A 20,441-nucleotide genomic window follows, 5' to 3' on the forward strand; every position below is an offset into this window, starting at 1 on the left:
TTTCGTGATATTAACAAAAATATATCAGCAACGTAATTGTACGTATAGAATGTAAACTTAATACTATTTGTATATGTGTACGCAATCACGTACGCAGATAGAACATAAGTTTTCTGTTAATACTTTAGTTAATACTTTAGTTAAATAAATCTTTGAGTCGTAAGTTTTCTGTTAAAACAAACGTACCTTCCTTTTCTATTGATCCAATAACTAAAGTCGTGTTGAAAATTCTAACGAGCGAGACTTTATCCAAGAAGATGAAATACACGGGGTAAACAAAACCACATGACACGATCTTCTTGAAACGGTGCATACGTGACCTGTGATCAGGAGTGTATCGATTCGGTCCATAGTGGGTCGAACCACGAAAGGATTCGATTAATAGTTAAAACAATCGATGGCAGAACTACTATTGTTGGTAAATAAAAAATGTTCACGTATACATTGTTCTAAAAATGATTCATCTTTTATTCGTTGCTCGAAATTTGTATCTATATAAGAATTTTTCCCATTGTAAAATCCTTCGCCATTTTTCTCCCGCCGTAGTTACGTTACTTTGCTTACCCATCACCACTCTACGTAAACAGCGTTCAGTCGCTTTTCGCAACGAAGGAATCAAAACATGTCGCAAACTACGGAGAATACAGTCTATATTCTCACAACATTATTCTTTCCAAATTGTCATCGGAATCCACTGGCAAATGTACAATAATATTAAATCGCGAACAGCTCACGTCGACTCGTTAAAGGATTTTCCAATTTGGTAATCCCCTGCATCGTTTAACCTCAAATAAACACATTTCTGCACGGAGTTCGCGGTATTTTTCAATCGACTGGCCTCGCGAAAAATAAAAATAAAAAATATGCCAGGTATGCGGAGGGCACAAGGGTTTCGAGGGTCGAAATTTCATTCACGAATTTTTGTACGATTTACACGAGGCATCGTGAGTGGATCCCGCGTATTTACCATCACGAAGGCGTCTACGAATATGCGCTCGCGCGCGCCTGTTTACGATTCACACAGTCCACGGTATACGTATACAGATCGCGGTACACGTGTGCGAGTGGGGTCTCTCTACGTGGGACAGGCGGAATAAAGAGGCACTACGTGCCGGATTAGTTCCTCCCGGATTTAATCTCAGTGTTTGAGCAGGAACTCGAACAATTAATAATGAGACCTTCACCGAATGCCCCGTCCTTTCAATTCAAGGGACAGGATGTCGTTGTGGTTGTCGTTGTCCTTGCCGCGACGTCTCGCATCCGCGATTGGGAATCACCGTGGAAACTACCTTCCCATATTTCTGTCGCGGCGCTCGACAGAAAAGAAGAGACTAGACGTCTTGCCGCGAGGAGGAATATGAATCGTGCTTGAGGAATTTACTTCGACCACTGTTCTCGGTAACACGGTAACTGATGCACGATTCGTCGTTCGCGTAAAATAGTCGGAGTGTCTATAAATATTTTTCGAATATCGTTATTAAAACGTAACCTCAATTTTGACCACGAGATGGGACTTTGGGTCAGTTAGCACGTTATTTGAAGAAATTAACTTGACCTTGAGGTAACCTTCAAAGGTACAGAAATAAAAATATCAATTCGAATAATAGACGAGGAATAAATATATAATTTTTCGTTTGTACAAAGTGAAATATAATTTCACATTTTTACAATTCGGATGGCAACGTTTACCGTTACAGAAAAAATACGGGATTAAAAGTTTCTTACTTTTTTAACGTTATTCGAAATGTTTACCCAGATAAGACAATGAAATGTTTTTAACAGGCATAGTTTATTCCATAATTATTCTTACATTAATACAACTTTGTACAAATTCATTACATCATTGGCCCACCGTATTAAATTTGAAAAAAAATATTTCTTATCGTTTCGTTCTACAATTTTATCTACTAGTATAAAATTCCAGGACAAAATAGTTTTTATACTACTTTATGCTATTTTCATTCCCCGTTGATTCCTAACAAATTGAAAAGTTCCTTCTCTCTACACATATTCTCAAATTTTACGTTTTCCTTCGTTCTATCCTATCGAAGAAGATCCAGATTTGAAACAGTTACGTGTTCGATCATTTCTACCACAAAACTTCCACTTTCTAAGCATACCCTACTATATTCGTATCGGTGTAGGTTATGCTGCACACGCGTTTACGTCTCGTCTCGTTCGTTTCTAACCACGAGAAACTATCCACGATACAGGTTCGGTAAGAAAAAAGAAAAAAAAAAAAGAAAAGTTGTCACGAGGATTTATCCGACCCGTGGTGCACTACGAACACAAGAACTGAACTTTTGAAGCGAATAAAGGCACAAAGAACGCTTCCACGCGAGACTAATAGAACCACGCTCTCTTCGCAACTTTCCATCCGCCATCGCACAATGTCTCGCGCACTCGATCGTCGCGCTACGCGGCTGCAGCTGAGAATTAAGGAATCGTGTATGTACAGTGCGTGGTGTATCGACGCGTCGGTGGAAGGAAAACGGAAAAGTCGCGTTTCGGGGCCATCTGAATAGTCGGACGAGGGGTCGTATATCCAGAAGAAGTAGGCAGGTCCCACGGGCAAGGAAGGGCCGAGGCAGAGGCCAGCGGCAGCAACAGGCAAGAAGAAGAAGCTGCAGCCGCTTTTTGGGGCCCCTTCTGCTCTCAGCTGCCGGACCTTCCCACGCTACGCGTATGCACCTACCTACCTACCACCTACCCACCTTACTACCTGACTCCTAACTCTGTGTGAGTGATCGTTTATGCCGCGTGTGTCTGTACCGGCTGTACGAAAACTTGAATCATTTAGGGTGGCCAATGAGTCCTCGAGCAACTTCGAGCCACTCGAGTAGCTTTTAAGAAACACGACGTGGTTCTTGTCGAGTTCCAACTTAACGAAGCTGTCGAGGACCCTTTCACGGTTAGACAAGTGTGTCATCACCTAGGTGTTTCATTGTTTGTATATTATTACTACGACGACGAATAGTTACGTATGCTTACGTCCGTGTTTATTTTCACTGGATCGACTTTATTTACCATGCTCGGGTTTGTTTGTAACAGTTGATAAATTTTGGATCAATTTTAGCCGATTTCTAAGTCGATTCATGTGTCTCATTGATTTTATTCTATCTTTGTACAAGTGATAGTTCACCCCCAAATTTTCTTCCAACCATACGAAAGTCTGAAATATGTAAATAATAATGTCGATTCGACAAAATTAAAAAAATCGAGACAAATAATTAATTCTTGGTTAACCGAATATTATTTGTGCTCTCGATCAACTTCGATTAATAATCCTCGCTCGAATTTTATCAGATCTTGGTAAGACAGATGCAGTTGGTTTTCACCCTCCAATAAGGACGAAAGATGATAAAATCGTGAATTTTTTTTATCGTAAAATAATTTTAAATATGCATTTAAACGATTGGGATAATTTACTATCTGATGAAGGTGACCGACGACAAGAACATTATTCATCCGGCCAGATAAGACGCGAATTAAATTTATACCAAGTTTGATAATAATCTTCAATTACTATCCCAAAAATGGGATTTTTTGTATCTTCTTTTATGGACTTCGAGGGCCGGTTTTTATCACCGGTTTGTCGCAATGGTCTATTTGTTCTAAAGTTTGTGTCACCTTGAGTGACCTTGAACGATATGGAATGACCTTGCACGATCCCGCCTCGTAGGTCACCGTTTCAACAACTTGTATCGCGAAGTACAAATATAAGGACGAAAACAACCGTGACCTTGAAGCTGTCCTGTCACTTTCACCTAAACGCGTGAACTGTCGCTGCTGCAGGTATCGGTCTACCCGTGCATTGAACGCTGAATGACGTATTTTTTTAACGACGCAGAAACTTAGGCTTACACACGAGATGCAGTGTCCTCTATTGGATACTCTCCTCGTGAATCTTAATTTACGAAAAACTCTAATATATAGTTCAGATTCTGCAAACATTAATTTTTTTTTTGAAAGTTATTTGTTTCCAAATTATTTTTGCATGCTTAATATGCAAGTTGCAATAGTTTGTCTACTTAACAAAAAGATTATTATATAACAAAAATTTTATTTCCACCAAATTCACGAGTCTTTTTAACCGAACAAGAATTTAACGAATAAGGTTAGTACAAAAATAATATATTTGCATAAAAATGCATAAAAATGCATAAACGATACGACTGTAATTTTTGAGTCCATCTTAATATGTAATTCTATAAATGAAAAAGTTCTGTATAGTGAAAGACGGACAAGAATAAACAAAGGAAGAGTAAATAAATATTAGATACTTAAGAGTTGTGCAACACGCATAAATTCTAATTAAGAGTTTCTTTCTTTCGTACAAGTACAAATTAGAACATCAATTGCATAAGACTGTATATGTCTCATTTATCAAAAAAAATTTTTCTTGTCTGTTGCAAACATGTGTAATTTATGACCAGTGTGAAAAATATTTTCCTTTACAGTATTACACATTGAGCTATCCAAAAATTAGGATCGTTTGTTCTATTGTAAACAAATATATCGTGCTTTTACTTCATTCGCTAGTTTCTAATTTAACCATACCATAAACAATTACGTCATCCTTCTCGTCTAACACAAATATCCGTTACAGTCCCGATAACAATAATTATCGTAATACACTATTTCCTAACAATAATTAAAAAAACTAGCATTATCGTAATACACTATTTCCTAACAATAATTAAAAAACACCAGCGCCGTTGAGCAATTTTCACGAAACAAAGAATCGAACTCCGATCATTTCTTGATTTCTTTCACTTTGTATTTTCCCCGGTGTCGAGCGGCGTGTAATATTTTTTATCTCGCGACAAAAACGAAGAAAACGCCGCTCCGACGGCGTGAATTGTAAAACATCCCGGCGCTACGTGATCCCCCCGCACGGTGCGCGCCTAACCTCAAAAGTTTTTCCATAGTATACACGAGAAAACGCGGTCGTTACTCGCGAGCAGCCTCGTCCCGTATAATTTCCATCCACGCGAAGAAAGTCGACTCGCGTGGCAGACAGCGCTCCGTGGTTCCCTGAATTCGCTGTGTTTTGCTAATTTAAGGGGTGGGCGGGGCATCGCGGCACGGTCTCTCTCCATGGAAACAAAGAACTCTCCCGCGTCAAGCGTCACGTACGCACGCATATAAATGCACACGCGAGCCGAGTTGACCTACTGTTCACCTGCTGCACGTACACCGGCTACCTGCGAGTGGTCCAGCTCATCTCGTCTCCCTCTGGGAGCTGGTGGTGGCCGGATCGGAAGAATGGAACCTGGAAACGAATAGGGCTCCCGATACCGGTGGAATCGAGGCGATTCTCAGCTTCCCCGAAGGGCAGGTGAAGTGACGGGGGGAGGAGGGTGGGGGGTGGGGTGGTGGTGCGTGCATGTGACTTCAATTTTCTGCGGACCGTAGCAGCCTGTTACGTTAGCGGCGACACGAACGTTGAACTTACGCGAACGTAATTGGCGTTGAACGTTATAATTAAAGTGATTGCACATCTTGATTTTGGCGGAACGGCCCTGTTTGTTCGCAATTTGTCCCGTCGTCCGATTTCAACGCTAATTGTCCCCATTATCGTCGTTTTCGATTTCAATGAACGCAACATTCAATATTATTAACATTTTTAAACAATAATGTCGAACGTTGTTAACATTTTCTAAACAATAATGTCGAACGTTGTTAAAATTTTTAATATCGTACGGATATTTCGAAAATTTTATTTTGGTCCTCGATAAACGCGTGTAATATTAATTTAGAAATTGTGTAAAAACGGGTAAAAAGATAACGAGGTAAAAATTTAAATATTTATTGTAAATTAAATTGAAGGTGTAACGAGAAATGTATCACGAAGTACGGAAATACGGTTACATGCAAAATGTGCAATTATTTCAAGTCAAGAGAAAAATATGTTTGTATTAAGCAAAATAAAATTTAGTTGTTCCTCTTTGGTTTCTGTTATTATGTACATTGGTGCATAATTTTTCTAAATTGGACTTTTGTAAGGTATTTGTTTGTTTATTTAAGTAAATATAATTTCCAAATACGTTAGTGTGTTAATTATAATTTTTTTGAAACGACTTGAAAAAGTATCAAAACTCAACAAAATTGAATAGGGTGTAATTTATAGAAGATAAAAAATAAAATTCAAGAGTGGTCCAAATTAGGCAACCTATGCCATATAATTAGACAGACCCTAACGGACGAAGGGTTACCTGCGCGAGGGTGTAGATTAAGTTATATGGTTGAAAAAATTCATAATAGGGGAACGTACACGGATACTGAATATGTATACATTACACACACCATACAAATTCTACACACATTCAAATGAAATAATTTTTTTGGAATAATTATCTAGATAAAGATTTATTTAAAGTTATTAGAATAATTTTTATAATGAAATTGTAAACTATTTGCATGTATCGAGCAAACACTGTAGAATTAATTTAATTCTACAAACAAATGAAATTAAATAGTTCAAAATATACCTACTAACAGTTCTGTTGGTCGTAATTCGTTAAAATAAATTTATATAAAAATAAATGAATTTGTATTTTATATGCAATTATAAACGTTCTTTTAATATATAAATGAACGTATTATACAATTGTTATATAGAAAACATTTGATGCTTTGTTTTTTTTAACGATTGGGGTCTCATTGTGCTCTAAAAACACGTTCCGGTAGGGCAAAACATATGCAGTCGATGAATAACTGGTAGAATATTGTGATATCAAATTTTCAGACCCCTACGGCAAAGTCGAAAATTAGATTTTGCACGGGGGAGCACTATGCGTCAGCTGTATGCACAGGGGTGCAAAAGCTCTAGTGGAGGCTAAATGAGAAAAAAAAAAAAAAGAAGGGGTACGAGGTTAAGAAAGGAAAGGTGCAGCCTGGGGATCGCGGGTCCAGGCTGCACCGGCACCAGAAACGTCCCACGGTTTTCGGAGTTCAGCGGGGTTAAAAGGAATTACATTATCGTGAAGCGTTTGGGCGTGGGAGCACCAGAACGCCGCTCGAGAATCCGGCTGATGCACCCGTTGCACCCGTTGCACCCGTTGCACCCGTGACCTACCTTCTGCACTTCCTTCTGCACCTCACTGCTTTTTAACGTGCAGCCCGCTTTATCTGTCCACCCACCCCCGTTAGAACAACCCCGTGTCCTCAAAAGCAGTCTGTAAGACCACTTTGTACGAGGTGTGGTGGAGATTGTAGCTATAGTAAGCAGGGCCGTGCCCAAGTATTATGGTGACTGGAGTATCAATGGAAACCGATTTACGGTAAATACATGTACGTATGTGTATCGTGACAAAATATTGAACCCACCGTTTTTTAGAAAACACCGAAGTAAATAAAAATCGCTTTCGCGAACTACAAGGTAAAATATTAAACTAAACTTAATTTTCTTCACTATTAAATGTGTTCCGTCTGTTCCTGTTTTCTCGTGTTCTGACACCGAGGAACGGAATGTCATTTCCCGCGAAAAATAAGACGAAAAATGGTGAACAATGGTTATGGATCACCCTGTATACGCTTTCGTCGATATTGCAATTGTCTCGTTATTCTCTTTACTCGGGTTGCATTTATACAAAGAGGATGGAACTAAAAATTGTCGATCGAGTTGTTTCGATAAATTACCAAATTAACGCTAAATTTGCTCTGCGTCATTATCCGTATTACATTTGCCGGAGATACATGCAGGATGCAAATACTAAAGATAAAATTAATTTCTCTTGATCATACCTTAAAAGTCCCGGTTTCTCTTCAATTTCAGACGTATGTATTTCAATTACAAAATCATTCGAACAGCGTCGTCCCTGGCCATTGCCAACGGCCACGTTTCTTGCCGGTGAATTTCGCAACCGCGAGCACGACGATTCCGCGATTCGTGTAATTCACTGTTCTCGATCGGAATTTTGAAAAGAAGCGAAAGTGTAACGATCGCTATCGCGAAAGCGGCGCTAATTAGAAACAGTGCTAGCAGGTTATCGTAATTAGATTAAGATAAATCGACCGCGGCCGTTTACTTGCAAATTCGACGCATTCCTGTTCCCCTCGTTCCGTCTTCGGAACACGCTTTCGCGCGACCAATGGCCGCGAGACTCGCGCAAGGTTGCACGAAAATATAATGTACGATTCCCACTAGCGCTCAAGCGTCGCTCACAACAAATTCTGGCCGATTCTCACTAGCACGAGGGGAGCGTCACCTCTCGTGTGAATGCTCGCGTCTAAAAACGGTATATTTTCTGTCGAGCGTGTGCATCGCGTTTCCTCTGTGTTGGTAAAGATCAATTACAACGTGCGCGATTATGCGAATCGAGACATTCACGGCATGCAGCGCGATACACGACATCGATAATTGAGATTGCGGGCGACGAACGCGAAAACCAACCGGTCGATTATACAAATGAGTTCGGGCTATGCAACTTTGTTCGATTATCCACGTCACGGACACTTTTTGATTCGATCGCGTTCCACCAGACTGTGACACGTTTCTGTACACATGAATTTCGCGTTGCAATTATTTTCACGGTTGTTATGCCAATTTGTTGGAATCGACCGTGTATTAAATTCCGAGCAACGTCTGTTCGCGGAACAAACGAACGAACGAACGAACGACGAATTGGAGCGTGAAGGAAGAGAAACGAAGCATACGACGACAACGCAGCGCCGCCGCGAATGGTAGATGTAGCGTGGCACGAAAAGCATTTTTAGTTCGTAATTGATCAATTTCGTGAAGTTCTTACCTGCCCGCGGGAAACTGGAACGTGCTTCGCGTTGGGGATATCCTGGATTCGAAGGTAAGAAGATTTCCGTATAAATTGCGCAGTGCGAACTAATTTCACTTACACTATGTAAATATCGTCCTTTTCGTGGACGATACAGACACTGATGTAAACAAAGCGCGTCACGTGACTAAAATATCATTGGTCCGCTGTGTCGACGCGTATCTCTGGCCAGGGATGTGTCGTAAGTCCGATATTTATTGAATCGCAACGCGAACGGACGAGACAAGTGATTGAAAAATTGTTGCAAAAGTTAGTGCCTTCGAAAAGAGAACCAACGATATTATCATTTATATACATACGTAAGTAGTAACTTGTATGAATTCTATTGTATCTAACACGTGGTCTCATTCAGATCCACTTTCTCGTCTCGTAGAACGAACATAATATCATTAAGTTGATTTTTCATAATAAGCAAAATTTATCGGTCTGAACTCACAAGAAGACTCGCTAAGAAATATGTTTCGTAATTTCTTACCGAATAATGTTCTTACAAACCTGTCTATTAAGAATAATTACTATAAGTTCGAGTTAACCTCTTTACAGAAAGTAGCGTACACGTGAACATTTAGTTTTCAAGTTATTTTCTGTACTATGCTATGAAAAAGAACACGAAAGTTTCGAATAAATATTTTTAATTAAATTTCTAAATGATATATCAGGGCTAACATCATTGTAAGATTAAGAGGTATGAAGCAATATTAGGTTGAATTATTCCTTCTTTCAAACGAAATAATTCGTTTCTGAATCGAAATATTGTTAGTTCGTTGTATGAATGCGTCATTTCGACTATGTATGTACAGTAAGTCCAAGAAGTTTGGTAGTGAGACCGGTAGTGAACGATCAATCGTCCAAAATCTGCCCCGAACAGGTTACGAACTGTTCCAGACGCACGATACCGCAGTTCCTCCACGCTGGACACCCCTCCCCTCCTACTCTTCTCTCTACCAATCCCATTCTCTCGCAAAAACGCCCAGCGAGACGAAAGACAACGGGGAATTCTCATTACTCGGCGCGTAACGCTCGAGTTCGCTTAATTGGCATCGTGGAAACGAAAGTTCGACGCTGGGTTCGGGATCTAAGCAGCGTGAGCCTTAGAAAGCACAGACATAGCCGCCGTTCGCCGGGAGGAATCGATTTCTCGATGCTCGCAACGAAGGCATTTCGCGCTTCGCGATTAATTAGCCACGGAGAGTTTCGCCTGAGCAGCTCCTCGCTCGTTGTTTCACCTACACTATGGGCCTTGTATACGGGGTGTACCGCTGAAAAAAAACAGGCCATGATGAACATTAATTCTTTCGTTGGTGAAAATATGTTGGTTATTTGAAGGTACGCTAGCCTTTTTTTACGAAAATATTAAAAAGATACATTTATCCTAAAATTAATAGTTTTCAAGATACTTGGACTAAAGCGAAACTAAAAAGCAATTTTTCTAATAGCGAAATCTGATAGGATATTTAATTCTGAGAATAAAAGTGTAGAGGTACACGTGTCCTAAAATTAATAGTTTTCGAGATATTCGTACCAACGTTGAAACTTTAAGCTACGTTTCCACCTACGAAATGCGATGTGCGGTACTTATTCGAGATACCTACTCGTTGTGCGTGTAACTATCGTGTTACTAATCTCGCAAGATCGACCACTCATTCGCTAGAATTAGTACGTTTCGTACAATTCTTTTTTATTAACCCTTACGCGTTTTACCAGCGTTAAAGTGGCTTAACGTTTCGTGTTTTGGAAATATAAACGTGACTTAACGCTCCGCGTTTTACAAATATAAAAGTGGTTTCGTAATCCAGGTTTCACAAGCGCAGAAGTGGCTTGATACCTCGCGTTTCGAATCCCCCTAAATTCTTTGTAATATTCGATGCAACGTACAATATTTTTCCTCCACCGGTGCTGCGGATTTGCACGCAATTTTCGAATGAAGAAAAAAAAAATAATTATCGCGTTACACCGAGCGATAACGCGCGACGTTAAACATCCGATAACCATAAAACCAGCTACAATAAAGGGCCCAGGGTTTCCTCGACGCCGCGCCGATAATCGCAACAGAGAATACCGTGTCTCGATACGCGGTACGCGCAATCTCTTCATTTTATACGTATCTGGCAAAATGTCTGGCGAAGACGGTTGCATCACCTGCGCAAACTGAACGATACACGGCTACTGTTACGAAAGTTGTCTCGAAGCGTACAAGTTTCCTCGTGTTCTCATCCTCACGCTCCACGGCAGCGTCCCGCTCGATGATACGTGCACGCGCGCGAAAGTATAAACAACTTTCCAATGGCACGGGAGGAGCAGCTGTGAAAGCAGAAACTTTTTAACTGGCCTCTCGGCAGACATAACAAGGGAGGTTGCGCTTAATGGGTTCGGTTGGTGGAAGAGGGCGCGATACTCGCGGGGCGGTGTTGTTGCTTCATCGAGTCGCCTCTATTATATTTTCTTTGCCAGTTACGTATCGAGCGCTAGCATCGATGTTGACGCCACGTGGTCGTAGAAACATTACGCCACGCGACAAGCGATACTCTGCTTATAGAACCCTTGGAGGAAAAAAGTTTTCGATCGAATGGATCGACGTAATTGCAGCGAAAGTGATTTACATATACGAGAGACGCATAATATTTTCATTTGTCGGCAAACGCTGCAGCATTGAAGAATTTATTCGAACGAAGTGATTATCATTTTAGTGTATTTAAAGAATACTTGTTGCACACGTAATCGGGTGTATATAATACGTAACGCGTTAACGTGTAAATCTGTTCCTTAAAACGAAGATGCGTAGTAGAATATACAGGGTGTTTCAGGACTTAATGGAAAGAAAGTCCTACGAACGCTTTATCGAAAAGTTGTAACGAATAAATGAGATCGCGACAAATTACGATAACATTTGTTTTTGCACGTTACGTTTACTACTTGACATTGCTGAAGGTCATAGAAGTAGTTTCTATTAATCTCCTGCCGCGACTACTGTGTTTCAAAATCTTGGTCGTGTTTGTTGATAAAAATATGTCCTTAGAAAATGGAGTTAGGTTCTACAACTATTAGTATGGATAGTTATCGGTATTAATACCAGCGACACATCTTTATAACACCTTTTTTTTTCTTATTTTTGCTGATCTACGTTTTTAGCCATAACAGACAGTATTGTAAAACGTAAATTATTTAAAATGCGTTTCAAATTAAACAATTTTCACTATATATTCCACCTTTGTTTCAATAACTATTTAATTTCTTTTTTAAACATAGTAGATATTTCGTATCATTGAAAATGATTAAAAAGTATTGTTGAAAACGTTTTGAAATCCCTTTAATCGATTCCAAATATTGTTTTGTTTTAAATTTCGTTCGTGTATATCTTTCAAGTTAGATTTAAAAGCAGCCGTCAGCTGGTACCTTGTCTTTATGTAATTATGCAATTATGTAACTACCCTCGGACGGTATCTACATTTTCTTATAATTTGCCTAATAAATGTGTAATATGATAATAATTATTGAGGTTATGTTTAAAAGTAGCCGACAGCTGTACCCCGCCTTTACTCATGTAACTACCACGACACGATGTCTACATTTTCTTCTAACTAGCGCAATAAAGATGTAATAACGAGAGTAATAATTTTCGAGGTTATGTTTAAAACCAGCCTTCGGCTATGGCTTACCTTCTCGCAATTATGTAAGTACTCTGGATGTGTCCAGTACACTTTCTTTTAATTTGCGTAATAAAGACGTTAAAAAAGGTACATATGTCAACAACGAATTGTGTGTTTTAATACAACGACTTTTTTTACATAATGCCTATTGTCCGGAACTGAAAATTACTGCCCCGAGGCGTAGCGTGTGGTAAGGGGAATTCATCTCGAGTTTTCTAATGTCTGGCCCGGTACTTGTAAGTTCAGCAGGGGTTTGATTCATCACTGATCGACAGATGACGCTCTTGGAGGCCAAGCTTGCAAAGAACATTACCCACTTGATGATTGAAGATCGGAGATTGTCGACTGTGGCCATGTTCCAAGTTAGTCGTCCACGAAGTCCAAATTTCAGCCAATCGGATTCCCATTACACCCGGAACAGTCCTCTCCAGTTCCCAACAGTAACTAAATAATAATATACTTTTCTTGTACCAGAGTGGTACTTATTATGAAATTAAATAATATACGAGTAATACATAATTTGTTGTGAAATAATATATAATATATATTATATATATATATATATATATATATACATATAATATATATATATATATATATAAAATTTGTTCGATTGTATTATTATATAGATTATTATATATACTATTCTTTTATTTTATTACACTATTATGTACTACAAGTGTATGTAATTATGTTTCAGTTTTATTACCCTTCATTCAAACTGAATACGACTCTAGTGCGAGAGAGAGAGAGAGAGAGAGAGAGAGAGAGAGAGAGAGAGAGAGAGAGAGAGAGAGAGAGAGAGAGAGAGAGAGAGAGAGAGAGAGAGAGAGAGAGAGAGAGAGAGAGAGAGAGAGAGAGAGAGAGAGAGAGAGAGAGAGAGAGAGAGAGAGAGCACAAATAATATATGTATATAAATTTAGAAAGGTGAGATACAATATGCAATGTATTGTTAATCTAATCTTAAACTTCTACATTTGCATATTTATAGGTTATGTGTATGTGTGTGTGTGTGTAAATGGGGAAAGGTGAGATACAATATGCAATGTACTGTTAATCTAACCTTAAACTTCTACATTTGCATATTTATTGTGTGCGTGCGTGCGCGCGCGCGTGTGTGTGTGTGTGTGTGTGTAAATGTAGAAAGGTGAGATACAATATGCAATGTACCATTAATCTAACTTCTTATAACTTGTACACTTGCATATTTATAGGTTATGCGAGCCGCTTCGTAAAAATGCCAGCGTTACCTTGAAATTGAATTTTTAGGCAGGTTGGGAAGAATTGACCGGCATCGAACCCACGTGACGTCGAATTCCCAAGTGCCGGCAACCTGTTTTTCGCAGCCGACAGGTATCACGCAACGTAATTGCGCCGGGACGGGGCCAAGACCAAGGTAATTACACATCTACTTAACTACGAACGATTATATTATCGTCGAGCAAATACGCAAAACACGATGAACGGTTCGCAACGGTAATCGTTATCGATGAACCATTCCCAACGATTCTATAACTGTAATTACGGCCACGAGATAATTTCTATGTATGTTACCCGGCGCTTAACAACGTTTACCTTACAATCTTATTCCTAACTCGTCGTGTAACATCGACCGCGTGATAACTAACTAGTATACGAACCTATAGTACTTGGTGTCTTATGGTCGGTCTCACAAATTGCAACCTCGAACGATGGATTACGATAATTTGCCACACGTTGAGGTTAGGTTTTCGTAACAGTGATTTTCTTACGTACTTTCGCCATTATTTGATTTGCATCTGTGTACCAATTTCTCTACAATGGTACAATACAAATATTTAAAAATAAGGTAGTAGCAAAGCTAACGATAACATTTATTGAAACTAATTTTATTGTAAAATGAAAAAAATATTTGTATCAATTTCTCATAATATGCCCCCTAGTTTAATTATTTTTTTTTATTCCAACGCTATTAGTCCATCAGGTGGTTCAAAAAAATCTGCCCTCGAATTTTCCAAAATTCCATTACTTTTTTTTGCAACGTACCAAATTTCCTAACAAAGACCACCTGGAACGGTCCAAAAACCACAAAACGCTTTTTCCCAAACAACATCGTTAAACGTTTCCAATGTGCCCTTCTAGAGGCTCGTTATTCGCGAAAATAAACACCGGAGGATTCCGTTGCGCAATTGCAGGGTGAAAATAGACGTCTGCATGCTGCACCCATGCCAGTCCCGGTCTTTTATCGATTCAGCGTGGGCATCGTATTAAAAAGCAAACAGGCGACAGTTCCCGCCATTTTTCCACGAAACGGCGACAAACGCGGCCAGGTAGGTACTCGGAGGCAAACTGACGAAATAGGATCGATACTCGCCGATAGAGTTCTCAAAACATCGCGTGTCCGTTTGAAGAATACGTTCATCAGGTGTGCCGGCGTGAAGTCGGCGGTGTACCATTGGCGGAGGGGAATCTGCATACTTGGGTTCACGCGGCGACGTAATCACAATGGGCCACATACCTGTACCCGGCTACGAAGAATGCAGGTCTGGTGTGCCACTCCCTCTTCCTCTCCTCGTGATCCCCCCATGTCGTCTTTTCTTCTCGCGACACAACAGTCCGTCCCATTAACAGTCTTGCGCTAGCGAATATTTCTAAGGAAAGAACGAACCGGTCGGCTAGCATCCGTTGAAAACACCAGAACGACAACTTTTCATCCCGGTGGTGGAGCAGCTTTCGAAGCTAGCCAATCCATCGAGGAGGGAAAAACGCCAGGACAGGGGTAGAAAACGCAGTTCTGGGATGTCGAGTGCTTTCAGTTGGGATCTGCGAGTCTGCTGCAAGGGAGTTGGGAACATGAACGGAATCTCGAATCGTTCACCTCTGTTTGCCTCGAGGGGAATAATTCGAGCGATAGGTTAACGTATGGGTGATTTTTGGGAATTTTCTCCAACGTGAAAGCTTGATGGAACTTTTCCTCGTGGGACGAAATAAGGGACAGGTACTTTTTTCCAGTAATAATTATTGCATGGCCTGTTTTATTGTGTAGAAATGTGTACTTTAGGTTGAAGTGTTTAGGTTAATTCTATGAGAGGCTGAAGGTGGTGATACGATGGATCGTCGACACCTCTGCAGTGAAGTACATGTACATGGACTCTCTGGAGGAAGTCAATATCAAAAACCTTCATCGAAAGGTGTCCCCAACCTTTAACACTGTAAAGGTAGACTCTAAACCAATAGTCTGAAACCAACAGTGGATCAGAATCGTACACACAGATCAGAAAATTATTACCTTGAAAAATTACATTACTCAGCCATAACAGACCTCTCTATAATCATGTTCATCTACATCGACCGTCCTGATAACAGGTCAATCCTGGAACAACCCGATGTCGAAAACCCTTTTCAGCGCAGTCAGGTGATTCTGTAACTATGCCCCTAACCTCCAACAGTGTAAAAATAGGTGTACACATGGATCAGAAAATTGTCATCTTGGAAAAATGCATCACTCAGCCACTATAGACCTCTCTAGAGCAAATGACACATGTATCTACCGTCTCGAGAACACGGTCAATCCTAGAAGAACTTACCGTGTCCCTAATCTCCAGCAGTGTAAAAATAGGTGTACACAAGGATGAGAAAATGGTCACCTTGTAAAAGTACATCACTCAACCACGATAGACCTCTCTAGAGCAAATGACACATGTATCTACCGTCCCGAGAACACAGTAAATCCTAGAAGAACTCACTCTGAAAGACCTAACCCAACGGAAGAGCAACAACTACCCGGTGCACACAGATATCGAGCTAGGGATCCGTTCTGCGATAACTATCGATTACAATTACCGACGAATTAGCAGCGGTCGTTCGTTTCCGTGTGAACCGTGGCCAGGTCCCAATTACTCCGGCACATGTCCCGCGTCAGCGTCCGTCACCGACAATCGCTCCAGCGGGGTACCACCCTATCCTGCACGCGGCAAAAAGTCATCTCGGCCACGGCCGCGACGGCTTACAATTAGCCTCGTGCCCGGCAGAAGGTGGTTGCCAGAAGTCTTGGAGGATGTCCGCGCGCGATAGACAAGGATGAGGCTAACTGACTACCTGGCCGGTCGGAGAGAGATGGGGCAAAGGGTGGCACAGAGACGCAGATGGTGGAAATCTCGGGGAATAAAGGCGCGGTGGGGTGAAGGGGAACCGGGAGGGGAACACGAAGAAGGTTTTTTCGAAGACGACGATGGGGAGAGACACGGAAGGTGGGTAGCACCTGGTGGTCGTCAGGGGCCGGTGGTAGTGACGGTGCCTTCTGGTGGTGCGGCCGGTGGTGGTGGTGATGGTGGTGGTGGTGTCGATGCACGATGCAACAGATGCTCCGATGAGAGAGAGGGCCTTCTTTCTCTGCATGTGCCATCTTTTGGGATGCTCCTGCTTCTACCAGTGTCCCCTGTATGTGGAGCACGTACAGGTTTTTTGCACGCTGCCTCTGTTCCCGTACCCCCGGAAATAATCTCGGGAGATTATCGACGAACCTGGGGCAAGAAGGGTGGGGGGTGAAATGTCGGTGAACTGTACCGGTTCAACCCCTTGGAGGTGACAAGGTGTCACGGGGAAACTCGGCCCCAACGTTAACACACTGTCTAGCCTTTAACCCCTTGGCTCGCGATTATGCTCGAAAGCGAATGCGACTGCTTGGAATATTTCATTTCAACAATTGTTTCATTTAACAATCGTTGCAAAGGAACTGTTTAACTTTATCCTAAAAACTTATTACGAAGGTACTTGAACTACCTAATTTTATATATACACTAGGTTATCTGTAACGGAGGGTAAATGGGTTGCAAAGTTATTTGATAATTTGCTTCTTTTTCAAGTAGTTTGTTTACGAAACCGGCTGAAACTGTTAATAGGTATGGTAGCCTTGTGTTTGAAATATTGTGATTGGCACAGCTAGTCAAAGTCATGTTTTTATCTTGGGGAACTCGTGTGGGTGAGACTCGTCATTTCCACCCAAGGGGTTAAGGCGAGTTCTCACTCGCGCGTACCGAAACTGCCTCGAACGTGCAACCCCCATGATGATCGCATCCGTATTTCCTTTGCACTCGACACTTTTCACGTGTTGCCCGCATCGATACACCGATGTATGAAATGCGTTTGCCAGCTCGCTGTAGTTATACAGGGTGTGTCGAAGATAAGCGATGCAAGGATCTCTTTCATTTTCTTGATAGAATTCAATAGGGCGAAATTTACACTTTTGTTTGTTTTCTTGTTCTTGAAGGTTATTTCAAGGTCAGTTTGATTTCTTTCAAGGACATGCGAGATTAGAAACCAAGTATATAATACCAATTTTGAAAGTTTACTATTAATGTGGAGATGGTACTCGTTATATGTGTCGATTTTAATTTTGAACGATTTTGAATATTATTTTATTGCGAATTAAAGGGCATGGTACACCACTGAAATTAGTTGTATCATTGAGGGATATGTATCATTTATTTCTGTACAGTGGCTCGTTACTCCCAAAAGTACATTTCTTATTCAGCTGGTCGAGACTAAAATTTGGATTACGTTCTGCACATCTTTCCTAATGGTAAGGCGACATTCTGTAGAAACTGTCCCTCATCCGAGCTTCTAATCGGAGAAACGTGTCAAGAGGGAAAGACTTTCCCCTCGTGACTTTCATGAGGCGACGAACGTAGATCCTTACAGAAGATGACGTAGATCGGAAGTGCACGTGAAAAAAGAAAAGGGAGAGAAATGGAGAGACACGAGGGTTGGTTAGGATAAAAAATTCTTGGATGATCTTGTCTATCTGTAACGGTTCCGACAGTACACAGGGCGAGACACTTAACAAGATACACCTGTGCATCTCTTGCTCTCAAAAACAGTAAAATATGTTCAAGGACAATGTTCTTGATATCGTTGGTGTGTTTTGGATTAGAAATTGGTACACCTCACTGGATGGAACAGCAAGGAAAGATTTGAAGGATTCAAGAAAGGTAGTCATGGAATAGAGGCATATTAGAATTGGTTGACCTCATCAGCAGGGACAGTAAAAATTGATCCTACTGGAAAGCCTTCTGATACTGATTGGTATTGTATTTGTTATTGTATTTTGGATTAGAAGTTGGTACACTTCACTGGATGGAACAGCAAGGAAAAATTTAAAGGATTCAAGAAAGGTAGTCATGGAATAGAGGCATATTAGAATTGGTGAACCTCATCAGCAGGGACAGTGAAAATTGACTATCCATCCTACTGAAAAGCTTTTTGATATTGTTAATTTATTTTGAATTGGAAGTTGGTACACTTCACTGGATGGAATACCAGGGAAAAATTTTGAAAATTTGCGAAAGATACCCATAGGATAAAGGCAAATTAGAACCGGTGAACCTTCTCCGCAGGTACAGTGAAAACTGATCCTGCTGGGAAACTTGTATCAGTTTCATGTATTCCTGGGATTAGGTCTTCTATTCGTTCAAACATAAACCAGTGGGAAGCTGGAATCTCTGCATAGACCTATTTGCAGATGACCTTCTGCTTCTGATCGGAAGGCTACGCAGGTGCTGGCATTATATACCCAATCTTTTGCGACTTTCAGATTAGTGAGAAAACCTGGGAAAGTTTGAGAAAATTTATTTTGCGTTTTACAAAGTTTATTATAGGATTTTCGTGTCGTTTAAAGTTACGAAGGTTCAAGCGTTGTCCCTTAGGAGCCTCGCCCTGTACGTGACGTCGTTGCAATTCATTATATCCTCAATCTTCTGTGAGCAGACCAGAGATAGTGTAGAAAAGCTCAAGAGAATTCATTTTACGACTGGAAATTTTGTTTACGATAAAAATTTCACGGATGTTCAGGTCATTGTTCTTTAGAAGCTTCGTTCTGGACGTGACAACATTGCAATTCATTGTATTGTAACTTTCAGGTCTAGGAAGAACCTAGGAAAGCTGGAAAAAATTAATCTTGTATTTTCTAAAATTTATTATAGGATTCTTATTTAAATTATTATATCTTCAATCTTTTATACTTCTGTGACTTTCAGATCAGGAAAAACCTTCAAAAGCTCAACAAAAATTAATTTTGCATTTTTCAAAGTTTATTACATTGTTGTGTCATCAAAAATGATGTCCCAAAAAACTAGCTATGCAAGTAATGTCGTTGCAGTCTATCATATCGTCAGTTGTTTGTAACCTTCGAGCTATAAACAACCCGAGAAATCTCAATAAAAGTTAATTCTACATTTTCCAATGTTTATTATAGAATTTTTGTGTCAGAAAAGTATTCCCTAAGAACATGGCTATGCAAGTGACGTCGTTGCAGTCTATTGCGTCGTCAGTTGTCAGTGAACTTACTATAGAGCTATGAACAAGCCGAGAAATCTCAATAAAAATTAATTCTACGTTTCTCCAATGTTTCTTACACAATTTTTGTGCCACGAAAAATGTTCCCTAAGAACTTGGCTATGCAAGTGACGTCGTTGCAGTCTATTGCGTTGTCAGTTGTCAGTGAACTTACTATAAAGCTATGAACAACCCGAGAAATCTCAATAAAAATTAATTCTACGTTTTCCAATGTTTCTTACACAATTTTTGTGCCACGAAAAATGTTCCCTAAGAACTTGGCTATGCAAGTGACGTCGTTGCAGTCAATTGCGTCGTCAGTTGTCAGTAACCTTCCAACTAGAGACAACCAAAGGAAGCTCCAGAAAACGAATGTTGCCCCCAAGAATTTATTCACCGTAGGAAAAGTACGAATGCTCAGCCATTGTCCTTTAGGAGCCTCGCCCTGCACATGACGTCGATTGCAATCCATTTACCAGGCAATTCCAAGAGTTCGATCCGCTCACGGATTCCTTGGAAGCGTTCCCGCGGGGCTGGAACGGCTCACGGATATAACAGCGGGAAAACGAAAGTGGAAAGGTCGTAAACTATGCGAGAACGGGCTTCTTCCTGGGGAAAGGGTTGCCAGGACCTCTTCCCCTTTTCACAGCGCACCGTCTGGCACCGAGAATAAGTCTCCGGGAGCTTA

General features: G+C 40.6%; 1 protein-coding gene and 1 long non-coding RNA gene across 2 annotated transcripts; one reads left to right on the forward strand and one right to left on the reverse strand.

Annotated features, from left to right (window-relative positions):
- Positions 1–10,881: 10,881 nt before the first annotated feature.
- Positions 10,882–13,850, reverse strand: LOC143147459 (uncharacterized). The gene is made up of 3 exons (XM_076312702.1): positions 13,693–13,850; positions 12,760–12,886; positions 10,882–11,096 (listed from the first exon to the last, which is right to left on the reverse strand). The coding sequence occupies exons 1-3, from the start codon at positions 13,848–13,850 to the stop codon at positions 10,965–10,967; spliced, it is 417 nt and encodes a 138-aa protein (XP_076168817.1). The 3' UTR covers positions 10,882–10,964.
- On the forward strand, positions 11,246–12,829 carry LOC143147085 (uncharacterized). Its single transcript, XR_012992164.1, has 2 exons — positions 11,246–11,466; positions 12,309–12,829. It is a non-coding gene; the product is annotated as an uncharacterized LOC143147085 (long non-coding RNA).
- Positions 13,851–20,441: the final 6,591 nt, after the last annotated feature.

The sequence above is a fragment of the Ptiloglossa arizonensis genome, chromosome 5 (genome assembly GCF_051014685.1).
Source record: "Ptiloglossa arizonensis isolate GNS036 chromosome 5, iyPtiAriz1_principal, whole genome shotgun sequence".
NCBI classification, from domain to species: Eukaryota; Metazoa; Arthropoda; class Insecta; order Hymenoptera; family Colletidae; genus Ptiloglossa; species Ptiloglossa arizonensis.

Bases quoted from the DNA above. Each gene is read 5' to 3' on its own strand.
- LOC143147459 (XM_076312702.1), bottom strand. From the start codon at position 13,850: ATGTGTAATTACCTTGGTCTTGGCCCCGTCCCGGCGCAATTACGTTGC. The intron at 12,887-13,692 runs GTAACGCTGGCA...ATTATTATTTAG, and splicing joins CCTAAAAATTCAATTTCAAG to TTACTGTTGGGAACTGGAGA. The intron at 11,097-12,759 runs GTGGGTAATGTT...CTGCTTTCACAG, and splicing joins CTCCGATCTTCAATCATCAA to CTGCTCCTCCCGTGCCATTG.